This window comes from Eptesicus fuscus, chromosome 5, assembly GCF_027574615.1.
Source record: "Eptesicus fuscus isolate TK198812 chromosome 5, DD_ASM_mEF_20220401, whole genome shotgun sequence".
NCBI classification, from domain to species: domain Eukaryota; kingdom Metazoa; phylum Chordata; class Mammalia; order Chiroptera; family Vespertilionidae; genus Eptesicus; species Eptesicus fuscus.
Genome location: NC_072477.1, coordinates 75328262 through 75346788, shown reverse-complemented (window position 1 = coordinate 75346788; position 18527 = coordinate 75328262). Strand labels below are relative to the sequence as shown.

At 49.2% G+C, this 18527-nt stretch overlaps 1 protein-coding gene across 1 annotated transcript; it reads right to left on the bottom strand.

The window, feature by feature from the left end:
• Positions 1–5794: 5794 nt before the first annotated feature.
• LOC103302759 (ribonuclease 7-like) lies at positions 5795–6323 on the bottom strand. The gene is given in 2 exon segments (XM_054715639.1): positions 5795–6236; positions 6238–6323. Coding segments are annotated over 2 exon segments (528 nt in total).
• Between the last annotated feature and the right edge of the window lie 12204 nt (positions 6324–18527).

Sequence of the window (18527 nt, the reverse complement as noted above, 5' to 3'; positions counted from 1 at the left end):
CTAGGTGCACGAGGTCCCACCCGGATCCAGGGACACATGGTCTCTCACCCGGACCCAGGGACGCTTGGCCTCTTCCATACCCAGGCACTTGGCTCAGGGCTAGGTGCACAGGTCCACCCGATCCAGGCAACGTCTCACCGGACCAGGCGCTGGCGCCCCACCAGGGGCCGTGCCTCACCCGGCTGCGCATCACCGGATCCAGGGACTCACGGTCTCACCCGGACCCAGGGACGCCTGGCGTCCCCCAGACCCAGGGGCACGCGGCCCCACCCGGGCCTAGGTGCACGAGGCCCCACCCGGATCCAGGGACAATGGTCTCGCCTGGGACCCAGGGGTGCGTGGCCTCTCTCAGACCCAGGGGCACGTGGCCACAGCCCAGATTCATTCCTCCAGCCTGCGCCTGGCTTCCCAGGGTTTCGCCCGGAACTGGCGCTCAGTGCAGTCGGAGCCGGCGCTTAGCACACTCCGGAGCCTTTATCTCCTTCCTGCCAGTGAACGCCAGGCCGTCAGCCGCCCCTTCCTCTCCGGCTCCATCCTCCCCGCAGGCGCGCGTGCTCGTGTCTCCGCCAGTTTCTCCATACCTCAGGCTTTTACGGCTCCCCCGATTGTCCCCGTGGCCTTCTCCTTCCCCCCAGCTGTGGGCATTTCAGTCCACCAGCTCTCCTGTGGTTCTGGACGATGTCCGTTCTGACCTCTAGTTGTGCTTTGAAATTGTTGTGCCCGGCTGCAGGTTAGGTGTTTCACCTATGCCGCCATCTTGGTTTTTCTTAAAATATATTTTATAAATTTAACTTATTCCATGCCCTTATAAAGTAATTTGGTCATCTGAGCTAACCAACATGACATTCCTGAATACCTAAAAAACTCACAAATCTAATTTATAAATATGGTTCAATTCTTAGGTTTTCTCAAATGTTCCAAAACTGCTTTTAAAGGAAAGTTCTATTTCAATTCACGTCTACACCAATTACACATTTTAAATTAGAATTACAAGGCAAATTTGTTACTGTAACAGACTGAATTCTCTTAAACACTACAAATACCTAAAATACCAATTATGCACAAATTCCTTAATGCACACATAATGATGCTATGTGTTTGATTTTCTTAAATAGTCTATCCTGAGTTAAAATGTTTTGGATATTAAAACAAACTTACCCACTAGGAAATAAGTCATCCTAAATGGCTGGGGAGCCCCTTCCCAAGTGACTTTTTGGAAAGAGGTCTTCCGTGGCCCAGAGAGCATAACCAGCAGAGATTTGTCCCAAGGCTTTTGAGAAGCTCTTCTCAAGCTCCCAAGTGCCCCACTGAGCCCTGTTTTATGGATGCTGTGTCATGACTCTCTGAGTGGGCCAAGGCCCCTAGATTCAAGTTACACTCCATCTCATTCTTCAACCTACACACGGAAGTCAGAAACTCTTATCTACATTGCTACACCACTAGTTTGGACATAATGAATCTATTTAAGGATTCATTCTATTCGGAATTCTTTCCACACTCTTCCCAGCTTCTGGGGTCACAACTCCTACAGATGGTTGAATTTCTCCTGGGGTTGACTAACTCTGGTCACAGACCGAATGTTGCACCAGAGACATGTGTTACAGGAAGATTAACATGTAATAGAGAATAGGCTTTGGGTTAGGATGAATGAAACTCTTTGGAAGGTGGGAGAAAAATGTTATGAAATTCCTTTGATTCATTATACTCTTCTGATATTTGATACGTTTCAAATGTATTATTTTTACCTGCCTCTTAAACTAGATAGTGAAATCTTTTCTTAATTTATTTTTAAAAATATTTTTATTGATTTTTTTGAGAGAGAGAAAAACAGTGATGTGAGAGCAGAGTATTGATCAGCTGCCTCCTGCAGAGCCCCTGCCAGGAATGGAGCCCACAACCCAGGCATGTGCTCTGACTGGGAATCAAACCAACAACCTCTTGGTGCACAGAATGACACCCCACCAACTCAGCCACACTGGCCAGGGCAAGTGTGTGTGTGTGTGTGTGTGTGTGTGTGTGTGTGTGTGTATATGTATCCTATCTAATAAAAGAAAAACATGCAAATTGACTGTACCTCTGCTACGCCCACCAGCCAATCAGAGCGAGTTTGCAAATTAACCCAACCAAGTTGGCGGCGGCCATGGAGCTGGAGTGAGCGGGAGGCTTGGAAGCCAAGCTTCCTGCCCTCCATGGCCGGCCCTGGCCTCTGCTCAAGGCTACAAGTTTCAATTATAGAAGATAAATAAATCCCAGATATCTGCTTCCAGCCGGCCCTGGCTTCCACTCAAGGAGGTGCTGAAAAAAAGAAAAAGAAAAAAAAGGAGGGGCTGGGAGCTTGGGTCACTGGGGAGCATGGCCAGCCTGAAAACAGCTCTCAGCTCCTCACCCAGGCTGGCCATGCCCCCCCCCCCCAGTGGGGGACCCTCACCCCATGGAGGTGTGGCCGGCCTGAAAACCACCACAGGTCCCTTGCCCAGGCCTCCCCACACCCCAAGGGAACCCTTACCCTGATCCGGGACACCCTTCAGGGCAAATCAGCCGGCCCTTACCTGTGCACCAGGCCTCTATCTATACTAATAAAAGGGTAATATGCTAATTAGACTGGGAGACCTTCCAGGAGACCTTCTGGATGTTCTTTTGGACAAAGCCATGGTGGCGGGGCCATGGTAGAGGCAGTTAGAGGCCAAGAGGAGAGGGCAGTTGTGGGTGATCAGGCTGGTGGGGGTCGGGGCCGTTGGGGGTAAGCAGACAAGCAGAGGGGCCAGTTGGGGGCAAGCAGGCCATCAGTGGGGGTCAGTTGGAGGTGATCAGGACAGCAGGGGGGCAGTTTGGAGTGAGCAGGCCAGTAGGGGGGCAGTTGGGGGCGAGCAGGCCAGTGGGGAGGCAGTTGGGGGTGAGCACACTGGCATGGGGGTCAGTTGGGGGTGAGCAGGCTGGCAGGCAGAGTGGTTAGGGGCAATCAGGCAGGCAGGCAGGCAGGCAGGTGGGCGGTTAGGAGCCAGCAGTCCCGGATTGCAGGAGGGATGTCCGACTGCCGGTTTAGGCCCGATCCCTGTAAACCAGCAGTAGGACATCCTTCGAGGGGTCCCAGATTGGAGAGGGTGCAGGCTGGGCTGAGGAACACACCCTCCCCCACCCCCTGCACAAATTTCGTGCACCGGGCCACTAGTATATATATATATATATATGAAACTTAGGAGTGTTTTCCTGGCTCTAAATCATAGCCTTCTCCAAAGCCATAACCTGTGTTGGGCACAGATTAGGACTCCAGTGATATGTGGAAAAAAGAAGACCCAAGAAGTTCTGTGCTCTCTTAAAACAGTACATGGGATTGTTGGGGAATTACTGAAGAAACAAACAAAAAAGAATGAGTTGACAGCCCTGGCTGGTGTGGTTCAGTTGACACAGGTGTCTCTTAGATTAGGACCTTGAATGGTTGGATATAATGTCCCCACTAGCCAAGACAGAGAGACTGCAGGAGCAGGGGCAAGTTTAGAAGCCAGGCAGATCTGAGGTCAGTTCTGACGGCGTAGCTCAGTGGTTGAGCGTTGACCTATGAACCAGGAGTTCACTGTTCGATTCCGGTCAGGGCACATGCCTGGGTTGCAGGCTCAATACCCAGTGTGGGGTGTGCAGGAGGCGGCCGATCAATGATTCTCTCTCATCATTGTTGTTTCTATCTCTTTCTCCCTCTCCTTCATCTCTGAAATCAATAAACAAACAAACAAGATGCCTGCAGGACACTGAGGAGGCTAGTAACAGTAAGTAGCTGGAGATATGTGCCTGGAACTTGAGAGATTGGGGCTGGAGATATGCTTGTGGGGCAGGTAAGTGGCAGTTGAAGCCATGGAAGTGTACCAAGTCACTCAGAGAGGGCGGTGTGAGCTAAGAATAGGATCTAAGAATAGGACCCTTAGAGACACCATCATTTAAGGTGCAGACAGAGGAAGTGGAGCCTGCCCACGACCCTGGAGTGAAGCCAGAGGGGTAGAAGAATGTTTTCCTCTCACTTCCAGTCTATCTTCCTCGGTCAGAAGCACAGGGTGGGTAAGATAGTGATACTGGTGGGCAGAGCGTGGTGTGGTGAGGCCTCCTGGACGCTGTGGGAGCTGTATTTGGGGTGGATAGTGTGGGTGTGGTAGGTAGCAGGGAGCTCTCTCTGCCTTAGATCTCTTTTTTCTAGAAAGCAGGGAAGGGGGTTGGGAGTCAGAATTTTTGGATTCTGTGTTTTCTCAGCCACATCACATTTCACCAATCATCCTTCCCTTATTCTGAGCCCTAGTTTGTATCAGAAAATCTTTTTAAAAATGGGAAGTGGGTACGTGGAGGAGGCAGAGTCGGTAGAGGGAAGGAGAGGGGCTGCCTTACTATGCGCACATGTGTTTGTGTGTTGTGCACAGACATGCACATGTGTGAATATGTTTATGTATGTATATATATGTACGTCTTATGTTGGTGTTTATGTGTGTGTATTATATGTGTATGTTTTTCTCTGTGTGAATATCTATTAAGATAAGTATAGAAATTGAGAGAAAGCATTGAGAAACTTCTATGCCAATTTGATAGAGTGATTTTATGTTAATTGACTTTAGATTTAATTAACTATAAAATTTGGCATTGGGTTTTTCATATCTGTATGTTCTATTTCATTTTATTGTATTTTACAAAATTATTGTTCTGAGGCAGATTGCATATAAAACTGCTCCTTCACCTGGACGGCGTAGCTCAGTGGTTGAGCATTGACCTATGAACCAGGAGGTCACTGTTCGATTCCGGTCAGGGCACATGCCTGGGTTGCAGGCTCAATACCCAGTGTGGGGTGTGCAGGAGGCGGCCGATCAATGATTCTCTCTCATCATTGATGTTTCTATCTCTCTCTCCCTCTCCTTCCTCTCTGAAATCAATAAACAAACAAACAAAAACACCAAAAAACAAACAAACAAACAAACTGCTCCTTTACCACAGATAGTTAGGGAAGCACTAATTTGGACCAGATCAAGATTTTTGGAAGGTCCAGATTCTGAAATTCCCAAGGGAGAGAAATTCACTGGAGAAGTCTGAGGATCCTGCTCAGCGTCATATCAGAGAAGCATGGGTCAGGCCTCAGATCTGGCTGACACCCAGGGCTCAGCCTGCTCTTCCTCGCCTTCCTCCCTTTCCTGTGAGATGGGATCACCAGGCTGTTCTCAAGGGGGTGCTTGGCAGAGACCAGGCTGCTCCTCCAAGCCCAAGCTGCCCAGGGCACAGCCCTCCTCCCGTCTGCCAGGCAAGTAAAACTGATGCCTCACAGAGATAAGAAGGGGTTTCCAAACCTCCAAACTTTGCCTTGGACAGTAACACACCCTCAATCAGGAAGGTCAGTCTTTCATTGAAGCAAAATCAGACACATTCTCGACACAGGGAGCCCAGCGCAGGTTCTCCTGTCCTCCTCCTTACATAGTCTCCCCTGCCTGGGATCCCTCTGAACTGTCTAACCACAGCCCTTCTAAGTTTGCATTTGTCATTTTATATTTTTATAAATTACAAATTTTTAAAGACAGTCTCTAAAATTCTATATGGCATAGCCCCCACAAAACCCAGACCGTCCTGCTCACTGAGATCCTTGGGGCTTAAAGGGCCACACGGTAACACACACTCAGAAAGCAATGTAAGCAGAAGTGAAGGGCTAAAGAGAACCGCCCCTCTTCTCTCATGTCGGGCACCCATAACCCCCCCTCCGGAATTAAGAGTATGTGCAGTTGGGAGTGTGGGAGAAAAGTGGTATTTGCAAGGAGGCTGAGGATTAGCAAAGAACTCAGGGGAGGAAACGCAGCAGCAGCGCCAGGAGTCTGCAGAGCTTGGGGTGAGGGAAACACCTGGCCTTAGGCAGCATTACCCAGGGCACAGGAACCGGCAGGGACGTCAGGCTGTCCTTCTGTTGTGGAGGGTCACGGGCCACAATGAAGAGTAGGTCCAGTTGCTTGTCATTGTACCTGCGATCTTGGTACCGCCCCAAGGGGAGCTCACACGCGGTCAGGGACACGGGCTTCTGGCTCTGGTGGCAGCTTTCTTGGCCGATCTTGCAGACCATGCTGGGGGTGTGGCAGGTGGCGGCCACACCGGAGAAGGCTTCGTGCAGGAAGGTGTGGAGGCCTCTGCAGTGGTTTGTGTGCTTGTTGATGTTGCCCGTTGCCCCTTTGCATCCCTGGGGGCTGGGCTGCACACTCTGAGTTTCAAACCACTGAGCTGAAGCTATGTTTGGACTTGGTGCTGACCTGGGCCACCCACAGCCCCAGTGGCAGGAGCAGCAGCAGGGGCCAAAATCCCGCTCTGTCTGGGGCCATCTCTCCTAAGGAGGACAATGGCACAGAGGAAGAGGTGGTGCGGGGGCGGGGGGGGGGGGGTAAGTAGGTCACCACTGGGCGTGTGTTGCTAGCCCTCCTAAGGATTTCATACCCTCAGTCAGCCATTGCAGCCTGGAATATTGAAGAACACCATTGGCATTTATTGTCCAACGTCAGCAGACCATGTGCCTTTTTACGCTCCCAATAAATCCTACATTGTTTATCCCTCAAAAGAATTTATGAGGTGAGTATGATTACTTTTTAAAAAATATATGTGCAAACCGAGACTCGGAAAAATTAAGGAACCTGTCCATCATTACGCAGCTCGAGTGTGTCAAACACAGGCTTTTAATCAATGCTTCTCGGCTTCCAAAGCCCCTATTCTTTCCACACGCCTGGGCTTCTTGTTGGAAGCTCTGAGAAGTCAGGCCACAAAAGGAAATGAATCTTGGAAGAAAAATAGGCCATGGGTCCATACCTCACTCTCCCAGGCTAGCTCAGGCGTTCCTGAAAGAAGCAATATTAAGGTTGTGGAGTCAGGTTAATTCCTGCCTGAATATTCTGTGGCCCAGTTTCTTGCTGAAGCTGGATAAACAGTCACTCCCAGTAAGGGAGCCAGCAAAGCAGGATGGTGAGTTGGGTTCTTTCCATGGCTGATGTTTCACCCTGATGGAGAAAGTCTTGGAATGATAGAGGGTCATCAGATCATCTCAATCAACTATCTCACTGATGAAGGAGCTGGAGGTCCTGAAAGATGAAGTGCCCTTCCCAGCGCTACCACATGAGTGGCAGAGCCGGGGCCAGGAGCTTCCTGACTTTCAACCCATCCCTTTGGTTTAGTGCCAGGCTGAAAGGGAAGGAGAAAGTTTTTCCACGGAAGCAGAGCATAGTGAGTGTGTCTCTGAGGTTTAAGTGGTGCATGAACATTGCCTTCAATAATTCTCTTCTAATCCTTCTGACAACATTTAAGAGAAAGTCTCCTATTAGAGCAAGAAGGTAAAGTCTTTGTTTCTCCTCCCATATCCAATAGAGACAACAGAACTCAGATTCAGTTTTCAATTGAAAATAATTCTGAATGGAAGTTTTAAACATTGGATAACATTATATTTATTTTTACTTCTATTTATTGACACTCATATTCTTTGAAATATGGTGATAACCAGTTTCATTTTCAAAGTATTATTTGAACTAAATGAGTGCATGCATATTGAGTAAATTATATTTATACTAGTGGCCTGGTGCATGAAATTTGTGCACGGGGTGGGGGTGTCCCTCAGCCCGGCCTGCACCCTCTCCAATCCCTCTCACAATCTAGGACCGCTGGCTCCTAACCGCTCACAGGCGCCTGATCGCCCCAACCACTCCGCCTGCTGGCCTGCTTGCCCCCTACTGCCCCCCTTGCTGGTCTTATCACCCCCAACTGCTCCCTTCCCACCAGCCTGCTCGCCCCCAACTACCTCCCCTGCTGAACTGATCGCCACCAACTGCCCCCCACTGCCAGCATGCTCGCCCCCAACTGCCCCCCCCACCCCCCGCCACCCTGATCACATTCAACTGCCCTCCCCTCCTGGCCTGATCACCCCTAACTGTCTCTGCCTCAGCCCCACCACCATGGCTTTATCCAGAAGGACATCTGGAAGGTCTCCTGGTGTAATTAGCATATTACCCTTTTATTAGTATAGACACTACTGGCAATAAGTGGGTTTTGCAACAATTGTAAAGGGAGGAAGCAAATGACTTAAATTGGGTAACTTGCTCTGGATTCAGGTCCATGTCGATGTATTAGACCCACCCCAGCATCTCTACCTCTGTGATTTGTGTGGCTTCACTGCCTTTGACATAAAATGCTCCTCAAAGTGGCAAAAGACACTTAGGCTTCTAGAATCTGCATTGCCGATGGAAACTCCTGAAAGGTGTGTCCCTCTGCCTCCAAGGGGGAGCCTGGGCCACCAGCAGAGCTCACCCTTCCCACGGTGGAGATCCCTTCATGCACCCCTCCCACAAAGTTAGCAAAACATTGATTGTTGAACCCAGGAGAACATTGTCCAGCAAGCAGTTGATGTGGGCCCCAGGGAGAAAAAAAAAAAGTATATTTATTTATCCAGGAAGTCGTTTCTCTTTTGCAGGCCCTCAGCTGAGCCTCTCCCATTGAGATGGAAGGATTACCAAGTGATTATTCATTAACAGTTGCAGATCCAAGCTTTGGAGTGAGAGGGTGGGGATGGCAGCAGGAGCCAAGGCTGGCAGAAACATTTCGTGCTGACCAAGGTGACTGAACACAGATTTTGCAAGCTCTGAGTCCAATTAAGTTGCAAACATGCTTTCCCTCAAGAAGGTGCTAACCCTGCAGCTGGCCAGCCCCACTCAACGAGGCCTGGGGAAGGGTTTCCTATGGTTGTGTATCTGATCCTACTCATTCATCACAAGTCCTCCCAACTACCAGGGTCTCAGAGATGATTTATGCATGAAGCACTATAGGCTCAGTGCCTAGAGTCGGAAGTTTTCAAGGGTCTATAATATTTGAGACTAGGGGAAAAAATTTTGGCTTCAATACCGGAAAAGGCAACTAAAAAATCAAATCCTATATAATAAAAGCCCAATATGTAAATTTCCCCTTGTGCTGTCATTTGACCGGGAGTTTGACCACTCCCTGTGATGTGTACTGACCACTAGGGGGTGGCATGGAACATGGCGGGTGTGGGCGATGCTCTGCGACCTCTTGCCGGCTACCTGGGGACAGGGGTGACCGGGACAAAGGTGTGGTGAGAATGTGGAGTGTCCACTGAGCTTGCTCTCACTCCCTTGGGAAGTTCCCATGCTCAGGTGCCAGGTGCCCACAAGGAGCCTGCCCCACACCTGCATGGCCTCTTCCGGGTGAGCTGGGATGTAGCTGCAGGACCTGTGGGTTCACGTAGGAGCTGGTCTGCAAGGCTGGCCAGGAGAGAGTGTGCTGCCCGCCTGGCTTCCATGAGGTGCTGCTGGGCGGCCCAGAGGCCCACACTACACTCCGGCCCACGATGTCTGACTGTGCTCACTGCATCTCCGGGTGAGGACTGGGGTGCCATGATTCAAGCAGAGGGGGGTGTGCGGGGACCCGGGGGCCCAGGTGCTGCCAAGGGACCAGAGGTCAGCTGGGACCTGCCCTTCCACACCAGATGCTCGCGCTTTGATCGCCGGCCAAGCTTAGGGACCATACCTGTGCACAATTTTGTGCACTGGGCCTCTAGTTTAACATATTTACCTACCAGCTACCACAGTAACATAAAGTAGATTTACTTATTTATTTACTTTTGTGGAATGCTGCACAAATTTGCTTGCCATTTTTTATTACTTTGTACTCTTAGGTTAGATTTTTCTTATTTTACAGGAATTCTCAAGTACCATGATTGCAGAAGGAACAGTGTCCATCATAAAGTATAGTGAAATCATTTCAGAAGTAAGGCTTATTAAAATAATTTCAGGTACATTTCTGTATGAATGATACTGAATGAGAAATATATATTTTATATATTTAATGTGGTGTGATGAAATGTTAAAGTGCCTAGTGTGTTATGGTGGTATTAAACAGGCACTTGACACAATACACATCACATTAAGGTCAGGTCGACACAGGGCTCTACGGCAGCAGCAGAAGGGAAGGAATAGTACTAACCACCATTTATAAACATACTAGAAGCCTGGTGCACAAAATTTGTGCACTTGGGGGGTCCCTCAGCCTAGCCTGGGCCCTCTTGCAGTCCGGAAGCCCTTGGGGGATGTCTGACTTATGGCCATCAGTCGAACATCCTTAACACTGCTGCAGAGGTGGGAGAGGCTCCGGCCACTGCCACTGTACTCGCCAGCTGTGAGCCTGGCTTCTGGCTGAGCCGCGCTCCCCCTGTGGGAGCGCACTGATCACAGGGGGCAACTCCTGCATTGAGCATCTGCCCCTGGTGGTCAGTGCGCATCATAGTGACCGGTCGTTCCACCGTTCAGTCTATTTGCATATTAGCCTTTTATTATATGGGATAATATGTACTTGGCACAGAGCTAGTTAATAGCAGTCATTAAAATAGTATTTATTGTATGCTAAGACATTGTGCTTTATATATAATCCTATCTAATAAAAGAGTAATATGCAATTGACTGTCACTCCAACACACAAGATGGCTGCCTCCATACGGTCAAAGATGGCTGCCCCATGTGGACACAAGATGGCCACCACAAGATGGCCGGCAGGGGACGGCAGTTGTGGGTAATCAGGACAGCAGGGGAGAGCAATTGGGAGAGACCATGCCTGCAAGGGAGGGCAGTTGGGGGCGATCAGGCTGGCAGTGGAGGGCAGTTAGGGGGGGAACAGGACTGCAGGGAAGGTCAATTGGGGGCAACCAGGCCTGCAGGGGAGAGCAGTTGCGGGGGAACCAGGCCTACAGGGGAGAGCAGTTGGGGTTGACCATGCCAGCAGGGGAGGACAGTTAGGGGCAACCAGGCTGGCAGGCTGGCAGGGGAGGGCACTTAGGGGCAATCGGGCCGGCAGAGGAACAGTTATGTGTCGATCAGGCTGGCAGGGGAGTGGTTAGGGGGTTATCAGGCTGGCAGGCAGAAGTGGTTAGGGGCAATCTGGCAGGCAGGCAGGTGAAGGGTTGGGAGCCAGCAGTCCTGGATTGTCAGAGGGACATCCCTCAAGGGGTCCCAGATTGGAGAGGGTACAAGCTGGGCTGAGGGACACCCTCCCCCCATTCACGAATTTTGTGCACCAGGCCTCTAGTTTTATATACAAAACAATATTATGTGTTCCAGGTTATGATCACCATTTTACAGGAAAGGAATCTGAGGCTTAGAGAGGTTAAGGTCACAGATTTAGTGAGTGGCAGGGCCGGGATTGAAAATGAGGTAGGTTTGGCTCCAATGTTTTGTTGTCCCTCTCTGCCACACTGCTTTTCTGTTTATTAATAGCTGCCTGATGGGCTGGGACTCACCTTGTGACCAAATTCTATTCTAATACACTGGTCTTCCTATTGTCTCCTGGACATGTGTTGTGCCCTTCAACTTTACTTCTGTGGGTGTTGTTTTTTTTTTTTGCCTTGTCTCTTCCCTGAGATCCCTCCCTCAAATGTTATCTATCTGCCAGATCTCAGCTGTATCATATCATCTTGATCATATGTATGAGCCGTTCTGTACAACTCGACCTCAGGCTAATCCCTCCAGAACATAACCTCCTTCAGCATTAACTCCTGGTGCGATTCATGTGGGTACCTTGTTTTGTTATTTAACTCTTATGTGAGTTATGGTAAACTTGTAGTTCAGGAGTCTGGCCCATTCGCATTTCTCTAGCTCCTCAGTGCCAGCATTGAGAGCTCACAGGGACACACCCGGTGACCGTGTGCTGAACTGAGTCACCGCTCTGGTCCTCTCAGTCTCTGCATCACTAACACAAAGAGTTTCAGTGTAATGATTTCTAAAATGCCTCCAGGCTCTAACTCTCTCTGAAACAAGAAGAAACATCAAAGTGCTAGTAGCCAGATTAGAATGTAAGGAGAGACCCTACAGGAAGACCCTGAAGGTAGCTGAAAAGAGGGGCAGTAGATAATAAGCAATGATTTCCAAAGACCAGTATTTTTGTGTGAGGGTGCCACAAAAGCCTGTCTTGGGTTGCTGGCCTGAAGGACAGAATGCAAGGGCCACCCCCAGTGTGGTTGTCAGGCTTCACTCTGAATACAGCCTCCTGGTGGTGAGAGGCAGACTGCTCAGGAAGAGGGAGGGGTTCTGGAGGAGCAGGGCTGGTGAGGGGGGGCCAGGGCGCTGCAAATGGCAGGAGAGACTCAGGGGGAAATGAGGTGTGTTTCTTCTACTAGTAAACCTCAGCGTGGATCCTGTATGAGATTGTCCAGCACAGCTCCTGGTCCCTCAGGAGAGGGCAGAGGCTGTGTAGGAGAACAGGTTCAGCTGTGACTGATAAGCTCGCTGAAAGCTACACTGCTCTGATAAGGTGCTATGAAGGGGTCTGAGAAGAACTGTTTCTGGTGCTGTTTTCCATAGGTGCCAAGGCTGAGCCAAGCTGGGATGTGGAAGCCTGGAAGTAAAATTCACCCAGAGAAAAGCTGAATGAAGGGATAACATTGGCTTCGGGAGGCAGGTGGCTGGTGATGGTATTCTGTTTAGAATGGAAGATTTTCAGCTAACTTTCTGCCAAACAGCTCCTACCTCCATGATGGACACATGGGGCCAGGACAGCTGACTTACTCCTAATGTGGCTTACCTTGATATTTCTGCATTTGACTAGCTCTGGCTGAGAGACATTCTTGCAATACTAATTCAAAAAATGAGACCAAGCTTGTGAATATTTAGCTCCCCAGTTACTTCGTGAGTATGTAGAGCAATATCCCTGGGAAAGAGAGAAGAGGAAAAGAAGAGAATAATGCAAACAGCATGAACGTCTAGGAAGCTGGGTAAAGGTGAGCTCAGGCTGGCAAAGCCCAGAGGGTAAAAGGGTGAGGGGACTGCAGGGTGGCGTCCCCTCCTGAGTAGCTCTGGAGAACAACAAGGCCACCTTGCACTGGCTTCTCTGATGTCCTCCTTGGTCTTTTTGTTGGGATCTGGGGTCTTGGCAATGAGTCAACAACTAGGGCAGGGGAGCTGGGTTGATCTCAGATTGAGGGAGGAGCCTTGTTGGAAGCTCCCACAGGGAATCTCTCCAGGAGCGATTCTCCTCCAACTGGTGTCCCTGGCTCTGAAGACCCATGGCTGAGATATCCTGGAGTCTGATTTTTGAACCCTGAGCCTCAGAACTCGATCCCATGAAGTTCAGGGGCCACACGCCCTCTGGAAAGCCTCATCTGTTCCCAGGTCCATTTTTCTTTTCCGTGTAAAGGTTCTTTGGGGCCTTCTCAGGGAACCCAATTCTTTTTATTTATTTACTAGAGGCCCATTGCACGATATTCGTGCAAGAATAGGCCCCTGGCTTCACTCCCAGACACCCGGGAGCCGGCAAGTCCCCACTCCGGGGCCGCCCAGAGCCAGCACTTTCCCGCTCCTCAGCTGCCTGGGAGCCTGCAAGTCCCCGCTCCCTGGCCGGCCACCGGAGCCAGCAAGTCCTCGCTTCTGTCTGGAGCACCATTTTAGTAACTCCCTCCGCCGCCCTCCTTCCCCTCATAGCAGGCTTCACACCGCTCTGTGCCTGCATATGCAAATTAACCCCCATCTTTGTGGGGGTTATTTTGCATACTCACTCTGATTGGCTGTGGGCATAGCAGAGTGATGGTTAATTTGCATGTTTCTCTCTTATTAGGTAAGCTTTTTAAAAAATATTTTTATTGATTTCAGAGAGCAAGGGAGAGGGAGAGAGATATAGAAACATCAGTGATGAGAGAGAATCATTGATCGGCTGCCTCCTGCATGCCCTCTACTGAGGATCGAGCCCACACCCCCAGGCATGTGACCGAACTGGGAATCAAACCATGACCTCCTGGTTCATAGGTTGATGTCCAACCACTGTGCTATGCTGGTTGGGCTCAGGGAGCCCAATCCCACTGTGGTCTTGCCTCAGTGGGTGGCCTGTCTCCCCTTATTCCTGACTTGTAGGATCTGTCCTCAAGGATAGTCTTCACTCCAACCAGAGGGAGGCATGTGGCTCCGCACACATGGGTTTTGTGGCCTTAAACTCACTACAAGCCTGCGTGCACCATTCGGACCTTCCAGGGATGACAAAGACAACCATGATAAAAACAACCATGGCTAACCTGTACTAGGGCTCTAGGTTTCAGTCACTGTTCCAAGGGCTCTATGTCTATTTTCTCTCTCTCTTACTTTTAGCATCTGAAGGACCTTTCTACTGCCCTGACCCCATGATTATCTCATTCTCTTTCCCCAATTCTTGAAGAGAAATACCGGTCAGACACACACCCACAGAGACAAAGTGAAGACAAACCTCATCAAGATCCATGTACTGCCCTAACCGGTTTGGCTCAGTGGATAGAGTGTCGGCCTGTGGACTCAAGGGTCCCAGGTTCGATTCCGGTCAAGGGCATGTACCTTGGTTTCGGGCACATCCCAGTGGAGGGTGTGCAAGAGGCAGCTGATTGATGTTTCTCTCTCATCGATGTTTCTAACTCTCTATCCCTCTCCCTTCCTCTCTGTAAAAAAATCAATAAAATATATTAAAAAAAAAAAAGATCCATGCACTCCTGCCCTAGGCTGAATGCAAATGTGTGACCAGAGTATCACAAGATAAATCTCTCTTGATTTTACTAAAACTATTTTTTGGGGGAAAGAAAGTAAAGCATTCATTTTACATAAAATACGACTGTATGATGGAATCTTCTGAAAAATTCAAATAGCTTTTATTTATTTATTTTTTTACAATTTGAAATGTTTTTGTCTGATCTTGAGCCCTACTTTATCTATTCTTGGCTAGAAATTTTTTTTGGCAAGGGGAATGAGGAAGAGTTTGATCTTCTTTGTTTAAATTTTTTGTTCTTCTGTCATAGAAGTCAGGACTGCTTCATCCATCACAGGTGCTGCCAGTTGACATTTGACACTACAGTCATAAATATAAATGATAACACCTCTTAAACTTTCCCTACATGCCAGCCACTGTACTAAATGCTTTATGTGTATTGTGACATTTGATCTACATAATATGCCTATGAAGTATGCCTTGATTTAGATGAGGAAATTCCCATCTCCCTAAGTCAAGAGGACTTTCCATCATAGTGTGTATTTTCATTATGGGTAGAACTTTCTACGGAGCTTCATTAGCAATATTTTCTCATGCCCCTGGTAAGAGCTGTAACTGCTCTTTTGACCGCTCCATGATGAAATGAGGGTAGGAGAAGGACTTTAAAAGAGTGAGGATCTGAAGTCTTTGAAGCTCTTTTGGAGGCCTGGTTGCGTGAGAGCATAGGAGAAATGTGATGAAATGGGCCAAGGCTCTCTCCAAGAGAAGGCTTCCTGGATGTTACTGCTGCTGGTGTTTTCTGCTGCTGAGGGCTAGGGTTGTCCTCTGGAGCCGTAGACACCATGAAGAGGGCAAACAGAATCAATGTGAGAAGGTTCCTGATCTCAAGGGCATTTCCTCTTCCTACATCCTGCCTTTGAGATCAGGACCCTTCTTTTTTTTTTTTTTTAAATTAAAAAATTGATTTTAGGGAGAGAAAAAAAGAGAGAGAGAGAGTGGGGGGTGGGGAGAGAGAGAGAGAGAGAGAGAGAGAGAGAGAGAGAGAGAGAGAAACATTGATGTGAGAGAGAAACATTAGTTGTCTCTCATACACAACCTGGGTATGTGCCCTGACTGAGAATCGACCCTTTGCCCTTTGGTGCACGGGACGATGCTCCAGCCGAGCCACACTGTTGACTCAGTTGGCCCTTTTCATAGTGAGTATGGTTCATTTACTTCAGAGTGTGGAGACTTTGGGGGAACCAGTGTCAAGTAGAAAAGTCTCCTGCCTAATCTACTTCAGTCTCACACCTAGGAAAGTTAACTCATTATAAGCTCCAGTTCTTAGGTTAATTTTTTTACTGGATTTTATTTCTGCTTCTTAGGGACAGGTCGAAAGAATTCTTTAGAGCTTTCTACACAAGGTTGGCCAATACTTCCCTAGATACTCTCTTTCCCTTTCCAAGTGCCCACCTCCAGCAACAAAATTGTCTCATAACTGCCCAACTGGTGTGGCTCAGTGGTTGAGCATAGATAGACCTATGAACCACGTGCCCGGGGTTGTGGGCTTAATCCCCAGTGTGGGGAGGAAGCAGCCGATCAATGATTCTCATCCTTGATGTTTCTATCTCTCTCTCTCCCTTCCTGTCTGAAATCAATAAAAACATATATATTTTTAAAAAAGTCTCATGACCAACCAGTCTCCTCTTCTTTTTTTTCAATTTTAGGGTAGTAATGCATCAGGTTCAGCCAGCCTTGGTGTTAGGCTTAAACCTGTTATTCATTTTGGACCTCAGCCTTGACCTTTGGGAGGCTGAATAGCCAAATGCCTATTTCTTAAAAACGTTTTTTTGTTAAATTGATTTTTAGAGAGAGGAAGGGAGAGGGATAGAGAGAAACACCAATGAATAAGAAACATCAGTGATTGCCCCCTTCTAGGGATGGAACCCACATCCCAGGCATGTGCATGAGTGGGAATTGAACTGAGATCTCTTGGTTTTTGGGTCAATGCTCAACCACTGAGCCGCACCAGCCAGGCTGTATGACTACTTCAACATTATTCCTGGCATTCCTAAATTTGGTTGTGATCAAGATCATATGAAGGAATGGGTGACTGTCAAACCTAATTAATTAAATCATCAGAAATGAGAACAAGGCAGGTCATTTCAATTTATTATTAATATCTGAACAGTCACTTTCAAATAGTAGTGAGCATTCTAGATGAAACTGGAGTGAAATTTTCCTTACAAACTTTTTAAAATGTTAAAATTCTATCACTCAGTGGAAGCATCCTATCTAATAAAAGAGTAATATGCAAATTGACCATCACTCCAAAACACAAGATAGCCATCCCCATGTGGTCAAAGATGGCTGCCCCCATGTGGACACAAATGGCTGCCACAAGATGGCCTGCAGGGGAGGGCAGTTGTGGGCAGTTAGGGGTGACCAGGCCAGCAGAGGAGGGCAGTTGGGGGAGACCAAGCCAGCAAGGGAGGGCAGTTGGGGGGGACCCAGGCCTGCAGGGGAGGGCAGTTGTGTGGGACCAGGCCTGCAGGGGAGGGCAGTTGTGAGCGATCAGGCCAGGAGGGAGGGCAGTTAGGGGTGACCAGGCCAGCAGAGGAGGGCAGTTCAGGGAGACCAGGCCTTCATGGGAGGGCAGTTGTGTGGGACCAGGCCTGCAGGGGAAGGCAATTGTGGGCAATCAGACCAGAAGGGAGGGCAGTTAGGGGTGACTGGGCCAGCAGGGGAGGGCAGTTGGGGGAGGGGACCAGGCTTGCAGGGGAGGACAACTGGGGCGGGGGGGACCAGGACAGCAGGGGAGGGCAGTTGTGGGCAATCAGGCAAGCAGGGAGGGCAGTTAGGGGTGACTGGGCTGGCAGAGGAGGGCAGTTGAGGGAGGCCAGGTCAGCAGGAGAGGGCAGTTATGGAGCGGGGCCAGGCCTGCAGTGGAGGGTAGTTGAGGGGAGGACCAGGCCTGCAGGGGAGGACAGTTGGGGGTACCCAGGCTTGCAGGGGAGGGCAGTTGGGGGAAACCAGGCCTGGAGGGGAGGGCGGTTGGGGGCACCAGGCCTGCAGTGAAGAACAGTTGCGGGGGACCCAGGCCTGCAGGGGAGGGCTGTTGTGGGCAATCAGGCCAGCAGGGAGGGCAGTTAGGGGTGACTGGGCTGGCAGAGGAGGGCAGTTGGGGGGACCAGGTCAGCAGGGAAGGGCAGTTAGGGGGGGCAGGCCTGCAGTGGAGGGCAGTTGTGGGGGACCAGGTCTGCAGGGGAGGATAGTTAGGGGTGACCAGGCCAGCAGGGGAGGGCAGTTGGGGGCAACCAGGCCTGCAGGGGAGGACAGTTAGGGATGACTAGACTGGCAGGTGAGGGCAGTTGGGGGTGACCAGGTCGGCAGGGGAGGGCAGTTAGGGGCAATTGAGCTGGCTGGGGAGCAGTTAGGCATCGATCAGGGGTGTGGTTAGGGGGTGATCAGGCTGGCAGGCAGAAGTGGTTAGGGGCAATCAGGCAGAGGCAGGCAAGCGGTTGGGAATCAGCAGTCCTTGATTTTGAGAGGGATGTCCAACTGCCCGTTTAGGCCCAGGCCTAAACGGGCAATTGGACATCCCTCAGTGGGTCCTAGATTGGAGAGGGTGCAGGCTGGGCTGAGGGACAAAACCCCCCACCCCCACAGGCACAAATTTCGTGCACTGGGCCTCTAGTAAATATATATTATTTTAAGAAAAATGCTGTAATAAATTAATGGTTATGAAGGCTTATACACAAAATAATTAGGAATTTTCACATAGTCAGAAAATTAGGAAAATTAGTTGACAATATAGATAATAAGAGAGAGTGTGTAAGGTTCTTTAGGAAGAACCTTATGTGTCTTTTGAGCCAAAAGTATTTATAACACTTAATAAATAGTACAAGTACTATTTCATTGAACAAATAGTGTAAGGTAGAACAATAAAAATAGATTATATTATAATTCTATCTATAATTTCATTATATAATTTTTGTAGACTTAATTGCTATATTAGCATTTATCATGTTAAATAAAACAATCCATAATAACTATAATTTTTTGGAGGA